The sequence below is a fragment of the Gavialis gangeticus genome, unplaced genomic scaffold (genome assembly GCF_001723915.1).
Source record: "Gavialis gangeticus isolate Ggan-Ray unplaced genomic scaffold, GavGan_comp1, whole genome shotgun sequence".
NCBI lineage: Eukaryota > Metazoa > Chordata > Crocodylia > Gavialidae > Gavialis > Gavialis gangeticus.
Window position 1 is genome coordinate 29,693,554 of NW_017728993.1, and position 26,600 is coordinate 29,720,153.

Genomic DNA, 26,600 nt, shown 5'->3' on the forward strand with positions numbered 1-26,600 from the left:
AGGAGCGCGGCGCGGCGCGCGGGGGCACCCCGGCTGGGCGAGGCCGCCCCCCGCGGAAGGTGAGAGGAGCTGCCGGCGGGGTTGTGTCGCGGGGGCGGCGCGGCTCTGCTCTGCCTCGGCTGCGCGGAGCGGAGCGGAACCTTGCCTGGCTCCGCTGCCCGGGGTGTGGGGTTGAGGGGTCTCCTAGAAGAACAAGAAACTCCAGGTAGGAGTTTTAATTCATTGCGTTCAGGATGGGCTGTGGTGGCTTGTTTTACTTTTAATTCAAGCACGTGTCCCTGCTTTTAGTTGGTGGTAACAGCTGCCCAAGAAAAATTATGAATGGGACGAAAATGATTTAGGCGGCTGAGGTGTTTGCTGGCACCAACAGAAGAGTGTGAAAACCTTTTCCGAACCCCCGTTTCTAAAGGTGGCGGGTGGGGGGAGAGGTGGGGAAATCAACTCCTGGCTCTCAGTTCTCCACTGGAGGCTGCTATTAATAGTTTCTAAATGGTAACCTTTGATATTGGATAGATGATGTATTTTAAATTAAAATATTGCTTTTGGCCCTTTGGCTTTGAACAGTAATCCAGTAATGGGCTGTGTAAGAGTGGTTTGTACCCCGCGCTAATTTCTGGCGTGTTCATTGTCCCAATGCATTTGCATATTTTTACTTGAAGTTGAATGTTGTGTTTCAGGAAGCCTGTTTCCAGATAGATTTTGTGCTGGCATTTCATGTAGTGCAGAGGGAAAAAATCTTACTCACTGAATGTGAGAAATCATTTGGAAAAAAGGATCAATCCTTTGACTTTGTCTTCGAGATTTGCAAAATATTGGCATGTTCTAGTTTGTGGCCTAATATTTGCAAAATATTGGCAAAACTTCTAGTTCCACTTCGGAAAATGTAGCTATGGGAAAAATCAGAGCAGCTGATAATCAGAACTAAAGATTACAAGTCAAGAATTCAAAGGCAGGAGGTGCTGAGTGCTTGTGTTTCTGTACCTACAACTCTGCTTTGTAAAGTAACTTTACAAAAGTATGGATTTGCTCCATGTATAAATCACAGAGTAGTTGGTGTATGGATCAAAATAGAAGACTACATCAAATCCATACTTTCTTTTAAGCCACTTCATAAAAGAGAGTTGTGGGAACAAAAATTGAAAGGCAGGAGGTGCTGAGCACTTGCATTTTTTCTTGACTTCCCCCTAATCCAAATATATTTCCAGGTTACATATTGCAGACAGTTATGGTCAGAAGAGGATATAGCATATCACATGACACTTTCCACACATGAATATCAAGGTGGTGTTGATAATAAAGTAGCCGTGGTCTTAACCAGTTTATTAACTCTTGGAACAATCTGTACGCTGGAAGTATACACCGAGATAGAACTGTGTGTTAAGCATGTTTTGAATAATATCTGTCTAAGAAATATTTTCTCTAATAGCAGTTTTTGGAAGACTTTGTAAAGGGGGTTTTATGTTCTTAAATAGAAGAAAGCAGACACACTGGTCTACGCAGTATTGCAACACTCGGCTTTGAAGCTCTCAAGAGACGGTGCCATTTTCCAGCTGTTCTAATGTCTGAAGCAAGCTGGAACCTATGTGAAAAAAACTAGGTCAAACAATCTGATAATGAGGTGATGATGGCATGCAGAGGAAAGCATTTCAAGAAGTAGTTGGAGCTATGACCTTGTGTTGTATTGAGGAGTAAGTCCACTGTCAGTGCGATCAAGGTGTTATGCAGTTGCTGATTTCTGTTGGCACCAACACTGCTCCTGAACAATCCAACAGAAGTAATAGCCTGAAATGCTCTTTATCTTCATACAGCCAGGACACTTTATCCTTTCCTTTCAGATGCAGACATAACCAATATGCCCTATGTATTTATCACTTCTGGTCTGATACAGTGTATTCTATTTGGAGTTGACCATAAGCTTTATATTGAAGTTGCAGGAATGAAGTGTTCCACCTTTCAGTAAGGACAGACAGATCCCTAGTCTCTCCAGTTCTGCATTACAGAGTTGCAACCTTTATCTTAACAAGATTTAGCTGGCACGAGTCAAGGTACCTCTTAGGTCACATCAGCTTCTCTCTATTCTGCTGCTGAAATAGCGTAGGAAGTTGTGGTTTAGTACGGCTTTTTCATTTAAAGAGACATTGGTTCATATTTTGATATCACCCTAAATTAAGATTGGCCAGTGTCTTTGTACATGAAGTCTTGGCAGAATTAGTAGAAGGGGACCTTCCACAAGTAAGACAACATTAGCCCTATCTCCCCTCATTGTTTCTCCTGCACTATGGCCTTTAGGATTGATCCCATGAGAAAGGCAGATGATGTGTGAGAAGAGGCTACTTTTTCATGCAGAAGATGTTATCTTAGTTTTGGGCACAGTGCTAAAACAATACGGTAATGTCCTTGTTAAGAATCTCTTAATGTAGATTATTATTATAGAGTATCATCAAAATAGTCTAAGTCACCATTATAATAGTTGCCAAGTTTATTCTACTACAGTATAAAGACTTTGGCTATAATGTAGAACTACGTACACATTTACCTTTGAGCTAGAGGAAAAAAGAGAATATGGGCATCATGTCTCTTCAGTGGGATCCTCCGTGCCACTTACTGATAGATATTTCTGTCACTAGCTCAGTCATTTCACGTAAATTTGGGGGAGGAACAGTTTCTCTCCTGATCTGAAATCAGCAAAAATGTGAGACTGCATTTAGTCATTAAAAAGATGTGTATGGATTAGTGGGCAGATGCTCAGCTGGTGTAAATTGCTGTAGCTCCTCTGATCTCCCCTCATTAACCTAGGTTGAGCCAGGACAATTTCAGCTAGGTGAAGTTATACCCAAACCCCGCAGTCCTTTCATTAATTTCAAACCAGGCATTCGTCTTTTATTTTAAAAGCTGCAGTTTTCAATAAAGTTATGATCTGAACATAAGCAGAACTCAAGTGATGAGCAGTGAGCAGGATGGGATACTGTTCCTTTCCTTTGTCCTCCCCTCAGCTTTATTAAACTCTGCTTTTATTTAATTCTTTTAGCATGGGGAGCTGGCTTTTCCTCCCTTCAGAACCTTGGCCACAAGTAATAAGTTTCCAAGTTTCAAAATATGGTTTCCTAATAGAAAGGAATCTTCTCTGTGAGTTGATCACAAAAAGGAGACAGATGGTAAACATAACATAGCCTATGCTGTAAAAGGCTTATTTATAACTCACAGTTGCCAGTAAGACAGTAGGGGGGCCTACTGGAAAGAGGAATTACTGAGGAATTGGCTAGTTCTTCTTATCCTAGTTTTCTCTTCCATTGTCTGTAAAAGTAGTGTTCTATTTAGAGGTACAGTGAAAATGGACTAGTTCCCTACCTAGGCATTTTCCATTTTTATCAGATATAGAGACATTCACTAATCTATCAGTAAATAAAGGTTTTCATACTTTCAAATACAAGTGGAACACACAAATTTTGAGGTAAGGACAGTTATTTATGTATTAGATTTGTATGCTGCCTTCCCAACAAGTAGCAACTTGTAGTAAATGTTAGCATAAGGTTGGGGTAGGGGGGTGCAGGGACATAGACTTATGAAAGCAGGTAGAGTATTAAAAGTAAGATATAAACATAAAAACTTCCCAAACAATATCCAGAAACTTAGCCTTGCTCCCCAAGTGTGATATTCAGTTTTAACAAAATTGCTCTGGATTTTCATGCTACCTTAATCTGCCTGGGATTTCTATTGATGACAGAGGAAGCATTTTGAAGAGATATAGCATGATTTAATAAAGGCTCTGAATATATGGGAATACAGTATGTTTAAAATAGACAGATTTTAGGACTTAAGAGTTGGTACAAGATAAATCGTTGGTGTTTCTTTGATAGTTTTCTACATTTATTTAATTATGAATACTAATGAGTTTGTGCTGGGTGAAAGAAAAACTGAAAAAGTAATGTCTTTACCTGCTCCGATTACATCACATTTAGGTCAACACTTTTCTATTTAGTGCAAATGAAATAAGCAAGTTATGTTTGGAGACAGTCAACCTGATTTCTTTTCAACAACCCTACTCAGTGACTCAGATACTCTCACAAAAGAGCTAATCCAATAGCATTGCCTAATCTACTACCCAATTTTCCATGAGTTTTGTAATACTGATACAGCAACAGAGCTGAAATGTTCATTTTAGTCTTTTGAGAAATCATTTTCTCCGTGATGTCCAACCAGTCTATTTTAAATTATGGAGTTTGTTCTGCTATTCAGTTCATGAGGAAGAACTAGACCTGTAAATCTCAGGATGGAAATTTGGCTCCCCTTCCTGAGAGAGTCCCCACAGAGGTGGAACAGTCCAGGGACTGTGATTAACAACAGTAAAATATTAGAGTAAACTTTCCCAAGATATTGCTTTACACTACCCAAGGACTGGAACATGAAATAACTTCATAGATGAATGTCATGTAGGCAAGTGATGGGTTGCTGTGACTGGAGGGTCCAAGAAGAAAATCATCAATGGAGTTTCTCTCCATCATACCTTTGGCCACTATTCCAGTGATGGGTGTTCCACAGAAAGAAATTTCCAGTGGGAGGGGAGGGGTCCTACCATGAGGTATCAAAAAGTGGAACAGTAACTGTAACTTCAGGAAAACAAATTTCACTTGAAAAACTAAGAACACATAAAAATAACAACTTAGCTTCCAGTTATAGAGGAAAACACACAGGCTTCTGGCTTTGTTTTTGTCGCAGCACTCTCCCTGGTACATTTTCTTTTTTCAAATGTGGGATACACAACTGTAAGACATTTAGAATTAGTAATAGTTTCTGTGCGAAGGGGATCAGTGAAGGCATTAATAGCAAGATGTGATCTTTATTAAAGAAGCACTTGTCACACTTTTTTGATAAATTACCCTTTGATTGTGCTATTTTTCTAACTATTACTAGTATTTTGGGGATTACTGTAACATGTTTTAGTAGAACATTTTTATCCCTATCTGGAGTCCTCTGTATTTCTTGGTTTAGTTCTGAGTCTTCTAGAGAGATTGTGTGGATTCTCTCTGGTCTTTTTTTCATTAAGTATTGCTGATATGGTAGGAGATTCCAGCAGCATTGGATGATGTCACTCAAATAAATTCTCTTCCTTTTTTGTGAAAGATTATAATTAGTAGTATCAGACAATTGCTTGTCAGTTATAAGGTGGGCTCTTGGGGAGCATTGTTCTTTTCTACCATTCCTGTTCGAGGAAGATGCTTCATTAGGTAGCCTTATTTCCTGATTATCAAAACAGAACCACCTCTGGTATCCCACAGCCTTCCTCCCTGCCTCCTCCTGTAAACTCAGCTGTTTCCAAGCCCTATTCTCAGTTCAGCATGCCAAGGAGTTGGTGGGGAGTGGACAGTCCTGGTAAAAACTGGCCATATGGTCACCCTGTGTATCATTAGTAGGAATAGGAGTTAGAGGGCTTATATGGACTGAAGCATATTTAACATGCAACAGCACTGGTATCTTTTGAAATAGATGGTGGAAGCAGAATGATTTTCCTAGTGTCAAAAAATAATTTCAGAATGGATTAGAGCCAGTTGGCTACGTCATACCATATTAAGAGAGAGGAAACAACCAGAAAAAATGGCAGACATATCAGCACTGCAGATTCCAAAATATACCACTAATCTCACAGGCTCTGAACATGCTGGATCTGCACCTGCTGCTGGATGCTCAGGTAGCAGTAATTGCCAAGAGTGTTTTTACATCATTTGTGCCTGGTAAAGTAAACTTCAGATGTTCCCTTTGAGGGTGAGCCGTACCATAGTCTGTCTTTATCAATGTGAAGCTGAAGAGCAGCTATTTACAACTGCTAGAACCTCATGACAGCTTTAGGTTTGAACATATATATAGCCCATAGTACTTAAATGGACTTTTTAAAATGTAGTTTGAAAAGTTGTATCAGTTTGTGAAGTTACTTATTAGAGTTTCTCTTCAGTATGTACAGTAAAGCTGATTTCGTTTTTTAATTATTTACATAAAATGCAATGCTGAAGGATGCTGGAATCAGGCATTTACAGGAGCCTAGAGTCCACACAAATGCTTGCAAATAGCATCTGAGTTCCTAGACACAATATTTCAGCATGTTATCACCAATTTAAAGACAGCCCAAATGGGAACCAAGTCTGAGCGAGTACTGTTTTTATTCAACAGTTTACATAACTTTGCCAAACTTGACCTTCTAGTTTTTTTCCATTCCACAAGTAGGATGTTGTCACTAAACATATCAACTTTACTTTGGAAGAGACGATTACAAAAACAAAAGCTAAAGGTATTTTAAGGTTGGTTAATTCTGGATTTGTCAGAAAATAGTTACAGGCAGTCCTTGACTTACAGCGTTTTGAGTTACAACATTTCGCACCTACAATGCATATAAATTGACACCCTGTTTCAACTTTCTGACGTCAGATTTGACTTTACAACACTTGATCTGACACAATGCCATGCCAGTGAATAAGTTTGCTGCATCGCCCATCTCCCTGGAGAACACTTCCTTTAAGAAAGCAGACAAGACTCCTTGCAGCCAAGACTCCTGAGAAGACTCCAGCCAAGAACCCTTCAAAAAGTCTAACCAAAAATCTTTCAAAAAGTCCAGCACCTCAAAGAAGTCCTTCCAAATCAATATGATTGCTATTTATAGATTCATAGATGTAGGGTCAGGAGGGACCTAAGTAGATCAAGTCCGACCCCCTGGCCTGGGCAGGGCCCCAGCTAGGTAATTATCAAGCCTCCTCTTAAAGGAATTATCAAGCCTTCTCTTAAAGACCCCCAAGGTAGGAGCCAGCACCACTTCCCTTGGAAGTTGATTCCAGATCCTAGCCGCCCTGACCGTGAAGTAGCGCCTTCTAATGTCTAGCCTGAACCTACTCTCAAACAACTTATGGCCATTATTCCCTGTTACTTCGGGAGGTGCTTGGGGGAACAGGGTCTCTCCTATTCCCCACTGGTCCCCTCTGGTAAGTTTATAGATGGCCACTAGATCCCCTCTCAGCCTTCTCTTGTGAAGGCTGAACAGGTTCAGCTCCTGTAGCCTCTCCTCGTAGGGCCTGCCCTGCTGTCCCCTGATCATGTGAGTGGCCCTCCTCTGGACCTTCTCGATGCTGGCCTCATCCCTCCTAAAGTGCAGCGCCCAGAGGGGGAGGATCACCTCCTTGGCCCTGCTCGTGATGCATATGTGGATGCATGACAAGGTGCAGTTAGCCTTGCTGACCGCGTCCTCACATTGTCGGCCCATGTTCCTTTTGGAATCGATAATGGCTCCAAGATCTTTCAGCCACTGCACTGATGAGAAGGGAGCTCCCCAGCCTACAGGTATGCTGCTGGTTCTTCCTGCCCAAGTGCAGCACCCTGCACTTGTCAGTATTGAATCCCATCCTATTCACATCTTCCCACCCCTGTAACCTGTCCAGGTCCAGTTGTATCCTGTCCTTCCCTTCTAGCGTGCCCACCTCGCCCTAAATCTTGGTGTCGTCAGCAAATTTGAACAGGGTGCTTTTCACCCCCTTGTCCAAGTCGCTAATAAAGAAATTGAACAGTGAGGGCCCGAGGATCGAGCCCTGGGGGACTCCATTGCCCACCTCCCTCCAGGTCAAAAATGACCCGTCCACCAGCACTCTCTGGGTGTGGCTCTTCAGCCAATTTGCGACCCATCTGACTGTGTAGGCATCAATGCCAGTTGCCAACTTTTTAATGAGAACAGGGTGGGAGACAGTGTTCTTCCTGAAGTCCATAAAGACTCTGTCCACCGCGACACCTGCATCCAATAATTTTGTGACCTGATCATAGAAGGCAACCAGGTTACTCTGATGGGACCTGCCCCTAATGAACCCATGCTTGTTGCCTCTGAGCATCATCCGCCCACTGATCTTTCACAGATGTGCTCCTGGATAATTTTCTCAAAGAGCTTCCCCAGGATCGAAGTAAGACTAACAGGCCTATAGTTGCCCAGGTCCTCCTTCCTCCCTTTTTTGAAAATGGGGACCACACTGGCCTTCTTTGAGTTGTCTGGTACCTGGCCTGAGCACCAGGAGTGCTTGTAAAGCCGTGGCAGGGGCCCCTCGATAACCCCTGCCAATTCCTTCAACACCCTGGGGTAGACAGCGTCTGGACCTGCTGATTTGAACACGTCCAGCGCCTCCAGAAGAGGGCTTTATATTTACAATATAAATACATTAATGTATTTTACTCATCTATAATTGATTAAGTACAAAATTCTAGGTTATTTTTGGTGAAAATTGGGTATCAGACCTTGGTTCAGGAACCAATCCCCCATTTATAACACTATTTCCTATGAGAAAATCAGTTTCAAATTACAACATTTCAACCTAAGATGTGGTTTTCAGGAACCAATTGTGTCGTAAGTCTGAGGACTGCCTGTACCCAAATACTATCTAAAGTAACTCAAGTCATTAAGAATTTTTTGGCTTACAAACCATGCCATTATTTGTATTTACTTTCATATAAACTCTTGGTTTTTTGTTGTTATGATTCCTTTGGTCTGCAAGGTATCTGGTGGCTATCTATAAACTTACTAGGGGGGGACCAGCAGGGAATGGGTGGGACCCTTTTCCCCCGAGCGCCTCCCTGAATAACAAGGAATGATGGCCATAAATTGTTTGAGACTAGATCCAGACTAGACATTGGGAGCCGCTACTTCACAGTCAGGGCAGCTAGGATCTGGAACCAGCTTCCAAGGGAAGTAGTGCTGGCTCCTACCTTAGGGGTCTTTAAGAGGAGGCTTGATGATTACCTAGCTGGGGGCATTTGAGCCCAGTTTTCTCTCCTGCCCAGGGCAGGGGATCAGACTAGAAGATCTGCAGGGTCCCTTCTGAGCCTACATCCGTGAATCCCTAGGCATATCAGAATTACATACCAGTTTCTCTCAGCTTTCAAAGAGTGGTGGTGAAGCCATAAGCATGACAAGGTTGCAGATGTAATGTGGAAAATACTGGAATAAAACAGTACCAAATTCCTCCAGGTACAATTTTGGCCCGTCAATTTACTGGGCATGCATATCTGCATGTTTGCCTTTTGAAATGTTTTAAAGATACTTGAAATGCCCCATAAATATTGTAAATGTAACATTTGTTCATACCCGAAGAGATCTTGCTATTATTGGTCCAGAGGTGTGCGTTAAGTCCCAGTCTGGCCTTGTGGCAAGGGCTGCTCTGCATTAACCTAAACAAGTGTTTGGGTTGGGGAGTCAAATTTAGCTGGACATCGTTAGCTGCATTGATCTTTCATGGGCCATTGACTCTAGAAACTGGCATGCTTTACCACATCAGCTCTGGGGCTGCTAGCCTTCCACAGGCTTTTGATTATTTTAGCTACAGCAGCTCTAGTAGATACTTAGGATTCTAGAATAATTTTAAAATAGTTTGTTTAAATGACTACTGGTAACGTTCGCTACTTTAACAAACCACAATGACCGCTATTCACAACTGATTAATGAGCACAAAGCAGAGAGCATTATAGAACTTAAAGCTTGTTTCAGCTGACATTAGTTGCATCAGCTCAGACTTATTTTTGTAGAGTTTAAAATAACAAAATATATTCCTATCATTATCAGCAGTAAGAGCTGAGATGCTAAGCATTTGAGTTGCTGACCTATGATGTGAAGAGATTGAATTCTAGAAGGTTCCTCCCAGAGTCTTAATTGTTTTAAGCAGATTCAAATTGTATGTGATCTGCCTTTAACTCCATTTAAAATAATTAGCAGTTTTTTTATCTGGATTTTTTACAGTTCAGTCTTTTTCATTGTAAAAAAAAAAAAAAAAAGGATTAGTTAGGTTCTCTGTTTGCATCATTTTACTAGTTGCTTTGTTTAGTATATATACTGCAGGCAAACAATTTTTATTGTACAAAGCCTTCTCCAGTTGCATGTTAAATTTCATAAGTATTAGTTTTAATTATTTTAAAACAAGCTGAAATATACATCTGCCCTACCTGACAAGTGATCCTTTACAAATGATTTGAAAATGCTAAACTATATAATTCCACTTCCTGTTACAACAGTTTAATGAGAAGCACAGATAGACTTTTATGCAAGCACAGATAGACTTTGCACTTAGACATAATTCATTGCAAAACATGGACTTCATTTTTCAAGTAATTACATAAAAATGCAAGAGGTGTTACATTAAGTAGTGATGGTTATTAGGAGTGTTAGCAAAAAAGAAATTTGACTTCCACAGGTATTGCATATAAAGCATAAGCCTGATTCAGGCAAAAAGTATTTTCATGTGCATTCTTTACCTTTTAGTTTTAGCATGAACAGCTTATTTGGTCCCAACTGAAAAGTTTTGAAGCCATGCTAGCACTTTCCTAGGAAAAAAATGTAAAGATGTTCAAGGAACTTTGATGCTTGAAAACTGAGTAGATGAATCATTAATGTGGAATATGAACATGTATGGAAGGCAGTCCTCAGAAATAACTGTGTGTACTTAAAGCAGTTGGCACATAGCGGATAGTTTTACAGAGCCTGACAACATAATTATAGACATGAACACACTTAATAGCAAAACCACTAGTTTAGAAACTTGACATGGGTTTGGCTAAAATCAAACAAGGCTTATTCACTCTTATACCACAAGTAATTATGCTTAGCTTATTCATAAACAAATGGTTTGGCCTCTTGATTAGAGTGTGCCACTATCTTTGGACATGCCTCTTTATAGCATTTCCTCTACACTACATTTAGCATTAGTTTGTTTTGATTGCTCCTACGATTTTTATCCCTGGTTATATTAATTAGTATGTCTTTTCATACATGAATATATCAAAATTAAAGAATGCTCAGGTGTCAGCTTGCATTTCAAAACACTAACATTTCTGTTCTGTTTTTTGTATTCTAGTGAAAGACATTAAAACACTTTTAGCTGAACAGCCACAATGAATCAAGTAGTCCATATCTTCATGTGATATTTGTCACACTAAATATGAAAAGTTACTGTAGTCAGCATTTCCAACTTACAGTTGCATTCTGATTACCTAGAATCACTGCAATATGGAAGATTGGTAATGAGAGAGAGAGAGTCTTTTCTATCTGACGCCTGACTTATTCAGACCAGATCTGATAAGTTCTTTTCTTCATTACGAAACATATGTACAGCCACCCAAGTGGAATAAAGATACTGCATTGACTCCAATATAAAAGATGACCCTGAATATAAGAAAATCTCCCCAAAAATAGATTCTCTATCTTGAAAATGTATAAATTTGTTATAATTTCCAGGTATAGAATCTAAGTATTGGAGGGTTGTCTTGAATTCCATCCTTCCATTGCTACAGTAGCGAGAGCAGTGACTGGGGCGGAGGCCAGGTGGCCCTTTTGCCTTCTGCTCCATCCACTTCTTCCCCTTACAGCCTTCCTGTGCCCCTAAGTCTCTGCTTCATCCTTCCCCCTGCCCTGTCCTTGGGCTGCTCTGTCCCAGAACACAGCAGGTGGGAGCTCAGCCCCTGTCTGGCCATGCAAGTGTTGGTGCTGCTGCCTGGCCAGGTAGGACAAGGAGTTTCCACGTGCTTTGTCCCTGCGAGAGACCCCAACCTGAGCTGGAGCCCAGCTGTGGCAGGCAATAAGGGGGAGAAAAGGAGATGGGCTGGGGGGTAGAAACTATAGAGGGGAATTGGAGGAAGCTGCTGTGGGTCAGTTTCTGGCCTGAACATAGAGTCAAGGCCAGGGTCAAAGGCGCAGCAGTCGCCTACCCCCACTTCCTCCCCCTCCCCCTACTTCATATACAAATGTAAGATGAGAGGCTTTTTCGCCCATGGTAATTGGGTGGTAAAATCTCATATTTGAGTAAATATGGTAGTGTTCTTAGTCTAGCCCCGATAGATAATTGTTCGTGTAGAGCCTGTTTGAACTCATGAGGCTTCATATAGTGCCATGGATTAGAGCCCTCTGCCCCCCTCCCCTGCAGCAGACATTTGAGGTGTGGGGGGGAGGAAGAGGAGGGAAATCAAGCCTGTCTGCACCACTCCTCCTGGCCAGCAGGCAGGGACTCAAGGGTGCTGAACTGCTCCTCTCCCCAGCCCTGCCCACCCCAGCTCCAGAGATGTCAATAGAGGAGGGAGGGAAGGAAGCAGCACTCACTTCTTGGCTGTTTTGCCCAGCCTGAGCTGGAGAGGGAAGTGGAAAAGAGCCCCCTTGACTTGTCCCCCCCCCCACAGCTGCCTTGGCTGGGATATTGGGGGAAGCCAGACTGGTGAGGGGCTCTGTTCCACTCCCCCCACCTCCAGCTCAGGCTGGGCAAAACAGCTGGCAGCTGAGTGCTGCTCCTTTCCTTTCCTTCTCTCTCCTTCTGAGACCCCTGCCCTTCACTCAAAAAATTAACCCTCAAGGAAATGCAAATTTCCTAAAGTGCTTAGCTTTATAGTGCCTTAATCAAGTAGCTGATTCAGCAAGAGTTAATTTTTCACGTGATCAGCCAGTTTAAAAGCACTCTGCAGCTGTGCATGTGTCAGGGCTGTAGAGTGCTTTCAGGGGCCCAATCATGCAAAAAATGTCACTTATGTGAGCCCCCTATTATAGCTAGTGCCACTGCTGGTAGAATATAAGAGGATAGTAACTGAAAGGAAATAGAAATATTTTTTTTTCCTGCATATTCAATGCATTTTCAATACACCAACCACAGAAACAGGATTTTTTTCTTCTTCTTTTTGTAAAATCATCCTTTTTTATTCCGTTTCCTGAGCTGACTTAGCCTCACTGACTCTCTTCCATAAAGAATCATGCTGTTTGCATTAGAGTTTGTCACTGAAAAAGAGATTGAATGAAAAACTGACCTGGCATCAAACTCCAAAGGTGTCTTGATCAAGGGTTATACTGACCTCAAGGGGTAGAAAAATCCCATGGATTAAGATTGCGCTCTTCAAAAGATCTCACCACTTCCCCTGCTGTTTTCACTTTGGGGACTTATATATAATACTTTATTAAAATAATAAAGTTACAAGTGCTAAATAATTATATTCTCAGTATGAGTGAGGTAAGCACATTCATCAATGAGGAACAAAAATCATTTATTGTCAGTTCACATGAGGTAATGCATAAATTTCCAAAGAGTTTCAGTGAGTGCAGAATATTGAGATTGTACTGTAAATCAGAACAGCATATTAATTTCTAAAATTAAGTCCTTCAACAATTAGTTAATTTTTGTTAAAAAACAAGAAATTAGCATAAGTAGTATTTGCTCTTGCTCAACATGTGACCGTGGACGACAGCACTGCTGTATTATTCTGGACCCCAGAACCTGTCCTTTAAGAAGGCAGGTATTAAGTCACAGATAAAAGCTTTACAATCTTACCTTACAAGGAAAGCAGTAGGTGAGGACACTGGGTTGAGACAACAATTATAGTTGCCTCAGGTATGATTTCTTTTCCATATGCATTTACTAACACCATGGCAAATTGAAAACAGGTAAAAATGTAATTAGGCATAATGCTCACAGTATCAACGAATCCATTTCATTGTAGGTTGTGAATATAGTTTTGTAATTCCACTGGTTTCCTTTACCAACCATGAAACATCTTTGAGTTCACTGACTAACCACCATCTCTTATTGTCTTTATGTCCATTTCTGGTTTAATCCTCGATGATCCCTTCATCCTCCTGTGCAGAGATAGGGTGCAAAAAAAGAAAAAATGCCCTCCTGCCTTACTTCAAAAGTATGATCTGCACATCCCCACCGAATCCTCCTTTACAAAGCAGAGACAGTGTACCAAATGAGATACAAACCTACCCTGCTTCTCACCAACTCCATGGCTTGTGAACTAAAGCCCTAGGTGGCATCCTGCAATTCCTTGGGTTCAGTTTCTCTGTTTGCTGATGGACTAGTAGGGTCCCCTGTGGAACTTCCTGCTGGAGAGGTGTGCAGGTTGTGTTACTCTGTATGTGATGACTTGGACTAAACACTCACTAATTGGAACAAAGAGTTCTAATATTAAAGAGAGAAGAGATAATGATCTGACACTAGCAAAATACAGCATTTTCTAGGAAACGTTTAAACTGCAGTTTACCATAGAACATATATTTCCCTCACTGAACAGGTTTCACAGCACCGTAAATGAGAAGTACTCTACAACTACATATTGTATTATTATCTGGGACTGAGAAAAAGGCTTAGCGTTTCCCCAGCATATGCTTGTACACAAACTCAGTGTAAACAATGCTTATTACATAGGAGCAGCTTGGGATAAGATTTTTGCATCTCATTAAGGCTAGCGACCTTGTTTCTCACAATGCCTTATGCCTCTAACAACACCCTGAAATTCATGGAATCTAGTTAGCTCCATAGACCTCTTGAAACTGGTTCTTAGTTATTGTAATCAATTATGCAGTTAGCTTACAATTGCTTTACAAAGAGAGCATGGAGTTGAAAAGCTGATGCATTTATGCAATTGAATTTTTGACTAACATGGAAATAACTATTGTTTGGTGTAGCATAAACAATTGGCAAAAAGTTGGGGTCAGAGACATGCTATATAGTTACGCATACTGAATAAGTGCATAGTTTGCTTATAAGTAGAGAACATTGCCCTGACATTGCATGTACTTGTGATCACTAGGGTAATAATACCTCAAATCCTGGGGAGGCGGCAGGCTCCTCTCCCCCATTCAGTCTACTCCAGAAAATTCAAGACTAACTGCCTTTCTTCCAAGCCTTCCTGACAACAAAATACATAAACCTTGCAGTAAGTTACCCTGGATTTCTCTTGCCTTAGATGCCTGTCTTGACTAACTCTTGTCCAGTGCTGTGAGACTCCAGGGGCCATGCAACACCTCACTTCTACAATCCCCTCCAGCCTCTCCTCTTCCTCATCAGACTTCTAGCATGTCTCCCCCAACAGTCTGTTTCTCCTGCTCTGGTGACCCCTTGCTGTCCCTCTAACTGCTCTTCTGTCTGCCCAAAACTCACCTCACCACTCACACTGTCACCCCGGTTTTTCCTTTTCCACAAATCCTGCCTTTTCCCCACCCTCCACTCCAAGATGCCCCTGCCTCCCACATAGCTGTCCATGTCCTCCTAAAAGGAAAGAAGGAAACTACTATCCAAGCCACTTAAAGCTTCAGGTCCCTCCTGCTCAACCAACACTCAAGTCAGTTTGGGTAGGGCCCAGGCAGAAGTGATGCTCAGCTGCCAGGAGGAGGAACACAGCAGCCCTTACCGGGAAAAGGTTGCAGCCTAACAAGCCTTGAGCTTGAGGGTGGGAAAGAGCTTGTGCTCAGCAGAGCCTCTCAAAGCAAGCTCATATTCTTATAGTCCCTTCAGTTGGAAGAGAAGGCATTGCTTCCACCCAGCTAAAAGTTGCTAGAGGAAAAATATCCCCCATTTCTCTTAATTACAAACTCATGCATGTGAGGAGAACTATTTTAGAATTTTATCCCACAAGCTTTGGCAACACGGTATTAGGCCCATATCCAAAACCCACTAAAACAAAGAAACGGCTTCTGATTGACATCAATGGATCAGGCTCCCAACACATTTAGTGTATTTTAAATATTGAACAAATGATCAAGAAAACAGTATTTCTGGTTCTCAGACCACATTAATCTAACAAACTTACCATACTTACTCAAATCCAAGACTGCTTTGAATTTAAGATGATCCCCAATAATTAGATTCTATGCATGGAAAATTTGTAACAATTTTCCATGTATAGAGTCTATCCCAGTGAAATTTTAAAATTGCCCGTCTCCACTGCTACAGTAGTAGGGGGCAGGCTGCAGAAGAGGACAAGGGGCTGCCCCCTCTCCCCCACTTACCGTCAGGTGTGGCTCTGGCCCCGTTCTGGCTTAGGGAATGGAGCACATAGCAGCTCTGGCCTCAACATGGCTGGGCAGGTAGTTACAGTAACAAGAGCTCCAGCCTTACTGAAGCTACTGCCACCGCTGCCATGTAGCCAGGCCAGGGCCAGACTTTCCATGTGCTCTGTGCCAGAATGGGGCCAAACATGTGACTGATAGTGAACAGCAGGGGGAACAGAGACTGTGAGAGGCAGGTGGAGTGGGGGGGAGGCAGAAGTGGCACGGAGGCAGATTGAGGTGGGGGGGCAGGGGCTGCTGTGGCTCTGACTGGCCCCTGACCCAGAACTTTGTACTTAAATCCAAAATGAGGGGCTTTTTTCCTCCATGTTGAATGAAGGAAAAAACTTCATCTTGGATTTGAGTAAATGAAGTATATAACCCCCTTCTTGTCGTCTCATCACAAGATCTCTATGAGACAGGAAAAGTGTTGCTACAGATGGGAAACAGACACAAAAAGATTAGTGATTTGCCCAAGATTACATAGAAAATTTATGGTGCAGAAGGAAGTTATACCTGTGTCCTTCAAGTTCCACTTAAACTTCTTCCCCCCATTAGTAATAGCAATATGCACAAATACCGCTTCAAAAGTACTAGAAGAAACTGTCACTTTTAGATCAATATTGATACCTCATACATATTGAAATATTTATGGAGGTGTTCAAATATTGAACTACATATCACAATATCATGTAACTGAATTTTAGTATCACAAATATTGAGCTTCCTACAAGAGATATCACAAGTACTGAATCACAGTGAATTTAAATACCGTTGTATGCTGGTCAGATTAAGTTGTGGTACAGCATTTTAAGTACACATGAGCTTTCTTTTTAGAAAAGATGATAGAAGTTCCAGCTAAAGCATCAATCTTTCTAAGCAGGTATGCAATCTCTTCTAGGTAAAAATTGAAAAATATCTTGTCAGATCACAGACGAGCAACTATGAATGACATTGCACAAAAGGCTGAGGTATGTATCAAATTTTAAATGTTCTAATTCATGTAGTAATTTACAGATGATACGGACAAAAAGACAAATATTGGTGTTTTAAGCCTCAAGCTACAAATGGCTAGTAGAGGAAAAGCTCCCTAGAAGGAAAGGCAATGTACCCAGTTATTTTAAGATGCTAGAGAAGCACTTGAAAAGAACAACTTGATTGAAATAAGGCAGGTTATCTGATTTGCTGGAATGTGTTGGGCTTCTTGCCATTATAAAAAACCAAGACACTGAATTTTCTATAAACCTGGAAGTGGATGTCCAAAGTGAGGATACAACATAAGGAAGATAGTACAGTGCTGAGGATAAAGATGATGAAGACTACAATATTTTAATTTTGCTAGAAAATGTTTTAGATGCTAACTCAGTGACAGGAATGAAAGCAAGTATAACTGACACTGATATCATGTAGTACTGAAATGAAATACAGAACAATACATCAAATACAGAACAGCACTTTCATTCAGGTTTTCCACTGACTCATAATTCTTTATTGACAAATTATGTGTTACCAAAATGTAAAGCGACAGAGCCCTTGAAGATCTATAGGAGGCGTGTACAGTGTGCTAACTGGAACCTAACAGAAAAGTTAGGAGTGCATAGAAATAGCCATATCTACAACAGGTCCCCACTAGACAAGTGAGCTTAGCATCTCAGCTTTAATGTACACACCTATTAAAATATAAATATTTTTATATTTTATATCAGTTAAATATAAATATATTAATTTACTATTAAAGATATCATGTACTTGATTCTGGGTATGACCGTAAACTGCAGCTGACTAGAGGACCTGGTGGCAACATGGCAGGACTACTAGTGGTGGGGTAGCTCCTGTAAAATACCACGTTGCAACCTCCAGAATGAAGCAAGCATAGGGTATTTCAAAACCCCAGTCCCCACTGCCTTGTTGGTACTCCTTGGTTGGAGAAAGGCTAAGGAACATCACCTTGACAGAAGTGCACCCTTGCTGAGGTGTTAGGCAGTCAGCAACAGGTCTTATCTGTTGCTCTCTGACAGAAGCTACAGCCATTGAGACACTGAACACCTGGACTCAGTCTGGCCTTTGGATTCTGTCTCAATGGTCTAAAGGGGGCATGGTAGGTCTTGGGCAGCCTCCACTCCTCCAAACTCCTACCAGCACGTACACGTTGAAGGTCTTGGTGTGATGGGCTCTGTACAAGTGGATTCATCAAGCACCTGACTAGACCTCTTCAGCATTCACCAAGATCCAGAGGATCAATGGTTGCCTATTACTATCACATGCTTACATTTTTAAAGGAAATAAGAAAATCCTGTTTTACTTTGAAATGATGACTCGTTACAAGGTTGAACAAAGTAGGTTACAAAAAACACAAAAATGCACATTAGAAAATGTGATGCTAATGTCTGCATATTTTTAAAATCTAAATTCTAGTCTTGCTTCTAAGAATAGAGTCAAGTATATATTTCTGTTTGTACTGTGGGTGTATATAATTCTAAAGCAGTGATATGGAAATGTACTTTATAAACATATGGACGCTAAAAGGACACGTTTTCAAACTTCAAGGTTTTAACTACATATTCACCCATTAAATGGGATTCCTGTAGTTGAATCTAACAAAAACCTAGGTTATTTCTTAGTGTTTATTGCTACTTGATTATAAACAAATATGATAAAGTCAAACAGTAGACAATAGTGGCACAATATCATTATCTCATACGTATTTTCTGTTTTAATGAGTCTTACATTCTTTCTAATTCAGTCTATATCACTTAATTTCTCTCCATCTGTTTCAACTTTCTTTTTCTTATCTTCATCTCTCCTTTATTTTCACCAAGATTCTGCTTTCTTCATCTAAACCTGTCCAAAAATCCTATGTGCCTAAACTTCGCAAGGGTGATGTAAAGGATAAATTTGAAGCTATGCAGAAAGCAAGGGAAGAAAGAAATCAAAGGAGATCTAGAGATGAAAAGCAAAGAAGAAAAGAACAATATGTTAGAGAGAGAGAATGGAACAGGAGAAAGCAGGAGGTCATTTTATTTGCAAATATTTTTGCTTTAATTATTTTATTCTCGTGCATTATTTTATGTAAGAATTTTAAATTAGTTTTTAAAATTTTTTAAGGTAATGAAAATAAGTAGACTCAGATTTTTTTGTATCATCTTATGTAACAATAGCATCTTGTATTCTAATGTTTAAAGATAGTTTATTTTCTCTGTTTAATTAACTAGATGAAAGAACTGCTTGCTTCTGATGATGAAGAAGAAAAGTCTAAAACAGAGAAAGCTTATGTTCCAAAGCTTATTGGTAAGCAACTTGGTTTAAAAGATTATGTAATTTGACACTTAAATATTAGATAAAACAATTACATTCTGTCATTTATATATATATATAGGAACTGTTAAAGGCAAGTATGAAGAAATGGAGAAACAAAGACAAGAAGAAGAAAGAAAAAGAATGGAAGAAGAAAGAAAGCGTAGAATTGAACAAGATATGATTGAGAAAAGGAAAATTCAGAGAGAACTGGCAAAAAAAGCCCAGGAGGTATGTTTATCTTGATCAAAATAAAAATAGTGTATAGCAAGTAGGAAAAAAACCCCACAAACCTATTTTTCACCGATCCACAGGTCAACATGAGGATTTAATTTAGGTTTCTGACAGCAGGTAAATAGACTGTGGTCTATGAAGAAGAAAATGGATGTGGAGATGAGTTTTTTTTCAGGGGAAGGAGTTTATGGGAGTAGTTGTAGGATACACATTTTGTTAAATATTGAATTTGAGTTATGGCTAAAGCCTGGTACCGATTAAAAATCGGGATAAGGGTGACCTAGACAGGTACAGGCTTGGTATAGACCTGGGATTGGATTTACAGTTAAGTTTATAAAGTCAAGTCAGTCAGTTTTAAATAATTCCTTTTATTAACAAGGGTAAGCCCTTGTTCCAGACACAAGATGCTACTTTCTGCTTATAAGTGTATTACTGAGTATGACCTAAAGTATAGTTGTAGATTGATTGTACAATAAATATGACTAAACTTACAAGGGTGATGGTTCAATCATGTTTTATTCTGTCATTGTGCATATCAATACTGTTAAATATTGAAATGGCTATCTTCCAACTCTAACTGATGCCTTCAAGCCTAATTTTGTCTTTTTTAGAACTCAAAAATGGGGTCTGTCCTCTCCTCCTCCACTCTCCCTGTTGTGAGCAAGGGTCATATCCAGCAAGGAGCTTAGGCACTTAAAAAGTTAAGCAATGTGATGTCTGACTCGTAGGTTCCAAGCTCCTAGAATGGAGTCCAGAATGCAGAGTTGGGCACAGAGACTGCTTTGACAGCGCATGGGCAGTTAGTCATCTCAGAAGAGCAGTCTGAAAAGCCTTCAGGCTGAGCAGCTAGCCAATAGGAGTCAGTAGGCAGTGGGATGATTCTGAACCCCTGCTCCTCTCCAAAGTGGGAGAAGAGGTACCTCCATCAGGGCAGCAAGCAGAAGTGCAAGATTCTTTGGGCCAAAAAAAGTAGCACACAAAAGGGTTATCTGCTGTAGCCTAGTGGTTAGACATTTACCTGGTAATGAGGAGTTGTAGGTTTGGTGTCTCAAGACTGTTTATGTGTTTTGTTTTAACAGTATTGGGATGTCAGGGCTGGGGAGAGGTGAGAAAGCACACAAATAATCCAGGGGAGTTGGACTAGAACCCAGGACTGTCCTGTGCTGTGTTTTGGCCTCTCTTCTCTGAATTACTTTTGTTTCTAATCCAGCAGCTGTTTAATATAAAATACCCAAGCAAATCTGGGAGGTTAGACTAGAACCCCTAACTCCCCACTTATCAACAAAAGCCTGAACACTAGATTACAGCCTGGCCCTACCTCTGGCTTGCATTCTTTTCTGCTCAGTGGCCCAACTTCAGCAGGATTGGTTTTGAGAACTAGATCCTGCCAGCCCTTTGGTAGCTGTACTCACACCAGGCTCCTCAGAGCGTTGGTTTCTGGTTCCCAGTGGAATTTAGGCGAGAGTTGGGCACCTTGCTGTTTGAACCAGGACAGTTTTGGGCATGCAGAGAAGTAGAACTGGAGGCAACTAGAAAATTTCAAAACTAACAGGGAGACAGACACTTAGCAAGGGTTAGGTTTAGGCAGCAATTAAGTAGATGTTTTTGGATTGCAGGCTTGGATTTGGGCAGGCTTTAGGCATCTGAGTCCTTTTCTGAATCTGGTCCTAACAGTCTCAGTGCATAGTCTAGGACCATAAACAAGTATTTAATTAACCAGAGATCTGTTTTTCCTTAAAAGTGAGAAGAGTATTTTTATTGGGTGAATATCTAACAATAGCTTATCTACTATCTTCTGTTGAAATAACATTGTTAACTTGTGTAAATTCTGCTGAATGTTAATACTCTTTCACTATCTTTTCTCAAGTTTATTTACTTTGCAAAATAGAACTATGTATATCTGTACTCAGAAAAACAGCTATACTAATTTTAAAAAAAGTAAAAAACTCATGTCAAGACTATAAAATGAATGTAGGGAAGATGGTCTTTCTTGTAAAGAGGACTGGCAGGGAAGGATCAAATTACTCTGATAGGCAATAGCTTGCTTCAATAGTTTTTTGCATAGTTATGGAACACATATGTAAGAAATCTGTATTAATGCACTACATTTCAAATACTGCATCACATTGATATGCTAGATTTGGACTTTAAATTCAGTTTACTATACTAGGAAATGTATCAAAACTGTCCCAGGACCAACACTGTGGGCGTGTCTGCACGCCCTATGGCACTGTTACAGCACCATCATTTAGTACTTCCAAGAGGCGCACTAAATGATGGCGCGATAACAGCTTTTACCGTGCCATGCCAATGGTGCATGGTTTTAGCTCCTATGTCACCATAGCAATGCACTATACTGAGGGAGCACATTGCTACGGTGACATAGCTGTGATGTCATGGTTTGTGGTGTCACCGTAGTGTGTTGCGACAGCAATGTAACGTTACATGTAGATGCACCCCATGGGTTAGAACATGGTGTACAATCTGTGCATTAACATTTGATGTCAGGTTGAAATCAGACAGGTAGCGAAAAGCATTCAAAATAAAGTCTCTCCAGTTCATCCTAAAGATTTGTAAACTTAAATGCAACATACATATCATGATTGATGCAAATATTTTCATTTTTATGTTTGAAAACTCAAGGCAAAGAGCGAAAGTAATGTAATTATATGAAATTCTCATTTAATAGATTGAGGACTTAAACAATACGGGAACTGAATCAGCATCGGAGGTAATCAGATATTTTTTTCAAAGACACATTCACCTACCTTTTTACTTCTTATCACTTTGTTTTTATTGCTGTAATAGGGTAACAAAAAGGATGCACTTAACTTTTCATTAAAATTTTGTAACAAGACCAGGTACCTGAAGAAATATTTTTTGACCTGCATAGAAGGAGCTATGGAGCTATAGCTGAGGCTAACTTATTCTAGTTTTAAAACTAGTTTAAAACTTATTTGTCTGTGAAAATCTACAAGAAAAAACAGTATTAAGAATAGCTAACACAGACTTTTAAAGCTACCAAAATGTTTTGGATACCCATAGGAGAAATGGGCATCTAAATTACTGGTGGCTTTGAAAAAAAGCCTTTAAAGCTCACCTTTAAAGCTCTTTGCCTTTGATAAGTTTGAAATTAAAAAGGTATACTGTTAATGTAAACATGTTAAATGGCAATGAAAGTTTAACAATTATATGTTTTGGTTTACTTATTGCAATTTAAGCTTGGATAGTGTACACTGACTAAACAAACCTGCCTATTTTGTTAGCAGAGTATTATTTATGTGCTAACAAAATACTTTGTGTTTGTATTTTCAGCATAACAAGGGGATGTTTATTAAAAAAAAGTTAGACAAAACCCTACTATTTTTTACCGAAGTGTCTAAAGGCACTTCTGAAGTTTATAAATAAAGAGAAATTATTTGGCAGTATCTCTAATGGTATTTGGTTTATTTTCATAAAATCATATTGTAGGATACTTTAACATATTAATTCCCTTTGCAAGACACCTCCATATGTTCTTGAAATGAGATGTCAGCATTGCTATAATCAGACACTTGAATACTGCACAACTTCTATTACTTGAAAAAATTACTAATGGCTTGAACCTAGTTATCATTGTGACCGGACATGCAAATACATTCAGAAATCTTAGACTTCTTAGTTGAGATAAAATTCCCATAGATTTTAATGGGTGTTTTGCCTAAATAAAATTGCAGACTGGTTGTTACTTCACAGGCTATTTTTAGCCACATATTTCTCTCTGAATAGAAAGATATTGGAAGCAACATTCCTCACAGGCTTGTTTCTATGCAGAGTATATGTCAGACATAACACTTTACAACTGGGATGGACTTGCATTTGCTACATCTTCAAAATTTCAGCAACTCTTGTTTGAACAGCTACAAATAGTTGTAGATAAGTTCACCTGTCAATGAAGATACTCCAAGTTCTCTGAACATTTGCCAACTACATTTACAATTTAAAACAGAATTGTTTTCAGGGCCTTCTGTTGTCAGAAGAAAATTAACAGCTGTCAGTAGCACTGGAAGATGGGATTTGTGTTGAGTACTAGTTCTGCTCATAGTACACTCTCACTGTACTTTTGGAAACTTTGGCAAATACAGGTAATGATGGCAGTTCCACATGCAAACAGACAACTTCAAAATCAATATTTACGGAAAAAAGTTTATTTTTAACAACAGGAAGGAGACGATTCATTGCTGGTGACAGTAGTACCTGTAAAACCTAACAAAACACCTGGAAAGATGAAAATAAGTGCTGATGATGTAGGAAAAGAAAGAGAAGAAGAAAGAAAGCATGAAGAGGAAAAATTAAGATATGAGGAACAGAAACAATCTCTAAAAGAAGCCAAGTGTCTTTCATTTGTCATGGTAAATAAATCATTGTAAATAATTCTTAGGAAACAGGAGTTTAATGTTTAAAACTTCATTTAATTAATGGCTTTGTTTGTTATATAGGATGAAAATGAAGACACTGAAAGACGTGAACCCCTGTCTCCTGGGAAACTGAAAGTAACATTTGAAGAACTGGAAAGACAAAGACAAGAAAATCAAAGACGGCAAGCAGAGGAAGAAGCAAGACAACGTTTAGAAGAGGAAAGACGCACCTTTGAAGAAGCTAGACAACAGATGGTAAATTAATGCTTTATTCACAGTTCTGGAAGTTTCTTGCTTATGCTGGATACAAGTACGCCCTTTCATGCATCTGAATTCTTTTGCCTTTTTATACCTGGATTTTATTTCAAACTGTTAGACTTACCATGAGGTGTTAACTATTCACAGATTAGCGTTGATGTCACCATCAGTTTAAAAATATACTTTCTGACTTTATTCTATGTATTGATTCATATTCTTTTAAACAATCTTCTGATATGTATGAAACATCCTGTTCTTAAAAGTGTGCCAACAGTCAAAGCCATTTTTACAAAAAGTATCTGTACTATATCATACTGCAGTACCTTGTAAAACTACCTTTTAGTATCTTTAGAATCAAAACAACAGTTGTATAAGAGTATGAACAGATTTTGATTTATTCCTAAACTGAATCTAGTTTTTATTCTTAGGGAATTCAGTAGTCATTGAAATTAAACTACTCGTGATAAATTGATCATATTTATGGGTAGGGACCTACTGAAATTGGTATTGCGTGTTTCAATATTGCTAACTCCCATAATTTTTGGCATTCTTAAAGTCTACACTTAGGGAATGTGAAAAACTTAGCTCTTTCCTTTATATATATTTAAAATACATACTTTTTAATTTTTGTGGAAAATGTTACATTGGGCAGGCTCTGCAAAAAATGGTGGGCTCGCTGCAAAAAACAAAAACCCAAGAACCAAACTTACCAGCAAGCAGAGAACAGGGTGGAAAGCCCTGCAGTCTTGGAGCATGGACAAGGAGAGGAGGAGAGGGGCTGCTTACAGTATGGGCAGGGAAACTGCAAGCAGGTGCACTAGGATCTGTGAAGCTCTGGCCCACCTCATTGCACACATGCACCCACCCCCAGGAAAGAGCTGGGCTGAGACTCCTTAGAGCCTGGTACAGCTGCTTACAGCCTCCCAGCTACCTGCCCGTCAGCCTGGAACCCTTGGGCAGCTGCTTGCAGCCTTCCCACTTGCGGATGGTCTGAAACCACAGCTTAATTACCCTGATTAAGCTAGGGAAAGCCATTAATCCACACATTATTAAACATGGATGAATGGCTTCTCTGGGTTTAATCAGGGTAATTAAACTTCCATTTTAGGCCATCTGGCAATCTGTGGTAAGGGACCGCTCAGCCAATCAGAGGTGTGATGGGGCCCTGCCACACTCAACTCTACAAAAATGGCAGCCGGCTACATGATCTGCCTGAGAAATTGGCCAGCCGCCGCCTCAAGTTTGGTAAATCCCTACCTATGGGTATCAGTACTTTTTAAAACTAAACATTATGTAACAGTAAGTCACGGTTACCCAAGTTTTGACTGTTATTGTCAGTGGTACTTTAAGGCCAGAGCTCCAATGCCTCCTTTGTGAGCCTGGGACTGCTGCTGACAAACAATCTCTGCCCACTCACTTCTGTCCTGCATGTGTGAAAGCCCAACAATTTGACAGTGTAGATGGCTTAGCTGAGTCAAACTGATCAAAACCAGTTTGATTCTGCTACGTTAGTCCCAGACAGAATGTGATGCTTGAGGTGACATTGCTTTATAGTGCTATTTTTAAAAGATATAGAATTATGCACACTTACACCCTAATACATTGAAACCCTGAAAATTTACAGTAGAATCCAGTTGCTGGTGATCAAAAGCAGAAAGCCTTCAAATATGTATAGGATTAAAATCCAGATCTGATCAAGGAGCCAAAATCTGTAGATTGGTCCATCTTTGGTTTTCAAGTGCTTGATATTGGGGTCATTAGTTTGATGTTAAAGGACACAGCTTTCCAGTATTATTATTACAAACCCACTGTGGTAATTCCAATCAAAATCTTGAAGTCTTTCACAGTTGTCTGACAAGCAGCCCATTGCCCTGATGGTTAGATGGTATAGCCATCTGGAGTTCTGCTCCATAGTTCATGCATTCATTTTCTCCATAGACATATAATCTTTGAAGGAATAGTCCAAGGATAGTACTTGCTTTCATTCTTATTTGCAATCTGCAAATTCCCAAACTTCTATTGCTGATAATACTGGAGAAGGGAAACACTAAAAAAGTTGAAGCTGCTTATTTCCACTCTTCACTGATGTTTCATTTCTTCAAAGAACAGAAATGCCAACTTCAATTTGCACTAAGAGTAAATTCTATTAATGTTGTATTAGGAAAATAAACCATTGTAATTTTTTCTAACTAATCTGCATCTGAAGGAAAGTAATTTATGTGCAAATAGAGACTGCCATCCTAACTGTTTACATACAAGCAAAAGGCTCATTAACGTTACACAACTACAAAATGCCTAACAACATAATATCAATACAGCCATATATGTTTTACTACTCAAAGTATTAGGACTGTTCCCTAAATGGAATTGTCACAGTTCTCCCAAATTGACATGTCACAATTATCCTACCCTTAAAACATAAATCAAGTCCACATTCTGCTAGTGCAATACTGTATCTGCAGCATAAACGTACATTATTAAACTACCATCAGATAAAATAATATATCCACAATTTAACTGAGCACCTTAAACTCCACAGCATTCAGGTGAGCAGGGTAAGGGAAAGGAGTATAGGGTTTGAGATGGACTTGAGGTTTACACATGTCCTA

At 39.8% G+C, this 26,600-nt stretch overlaps 1 protein-coding gene across 9 annotated transcripts in view; it reads left to right on the forward strand.

Annotated features, from left to right (window-relative positions):
- The window catches only part of NEXN (nexilin F-actin binding protein), a 40,387-nt gene that overhangs the window by 412 nt on the left and 13,375 nt on the right, over nucleotides 1-26,600 (forward strand). For 2 of the 9 annotated variants that reach the window (XM_019501487.1, XM_019501485.1), the window contains exons 1-8: nucleotides 1,206-1,372; nucleotides 16,710-16,779; nucleotides 18,628-18,819; nucleotides 19,021-19,096; nucleotides 19,185-19,333; nucleotides 22,026-22,067; nucleotides 23,539-23,727; nucleotides 23,815-23,988. In XM_019501487.1, the coding sequence (XP_019357032.1) occupies nucleotides 16,753-16,779; nucleotides 18,628-18,819; nucleotides 19,021-19,096; nucleotides 19,185-19,333; nucleotides 22,026-22,067; nucleotides 23,539-23,727; nucleotides 23,815-23,988 (849 nt within the window). In that variant the 5' untranslated portion in view covers nucleotides 1,206-1,372; nucleotides 16,710-16,752. Of the gene's footprint in view, nucleotides 1-41; nucleotides 60-1,205; nucleotides 1,373-16,704; nucleotides 16,780-18,627; nucleotides 18,820-18,994; nucleotides 19,097-19,184; nucleotides 19,334-22,025; nucleotides 22,068-23,538; nucleotides 23,728-23,814; nucleotides 23,989-26,600 lie in introns of those variants that run through there. The other 7 variants (XM_019501491.1, XM_019501490.1, XM_019501489.1 and 4 more) reach the window with 6 other exon arrangements.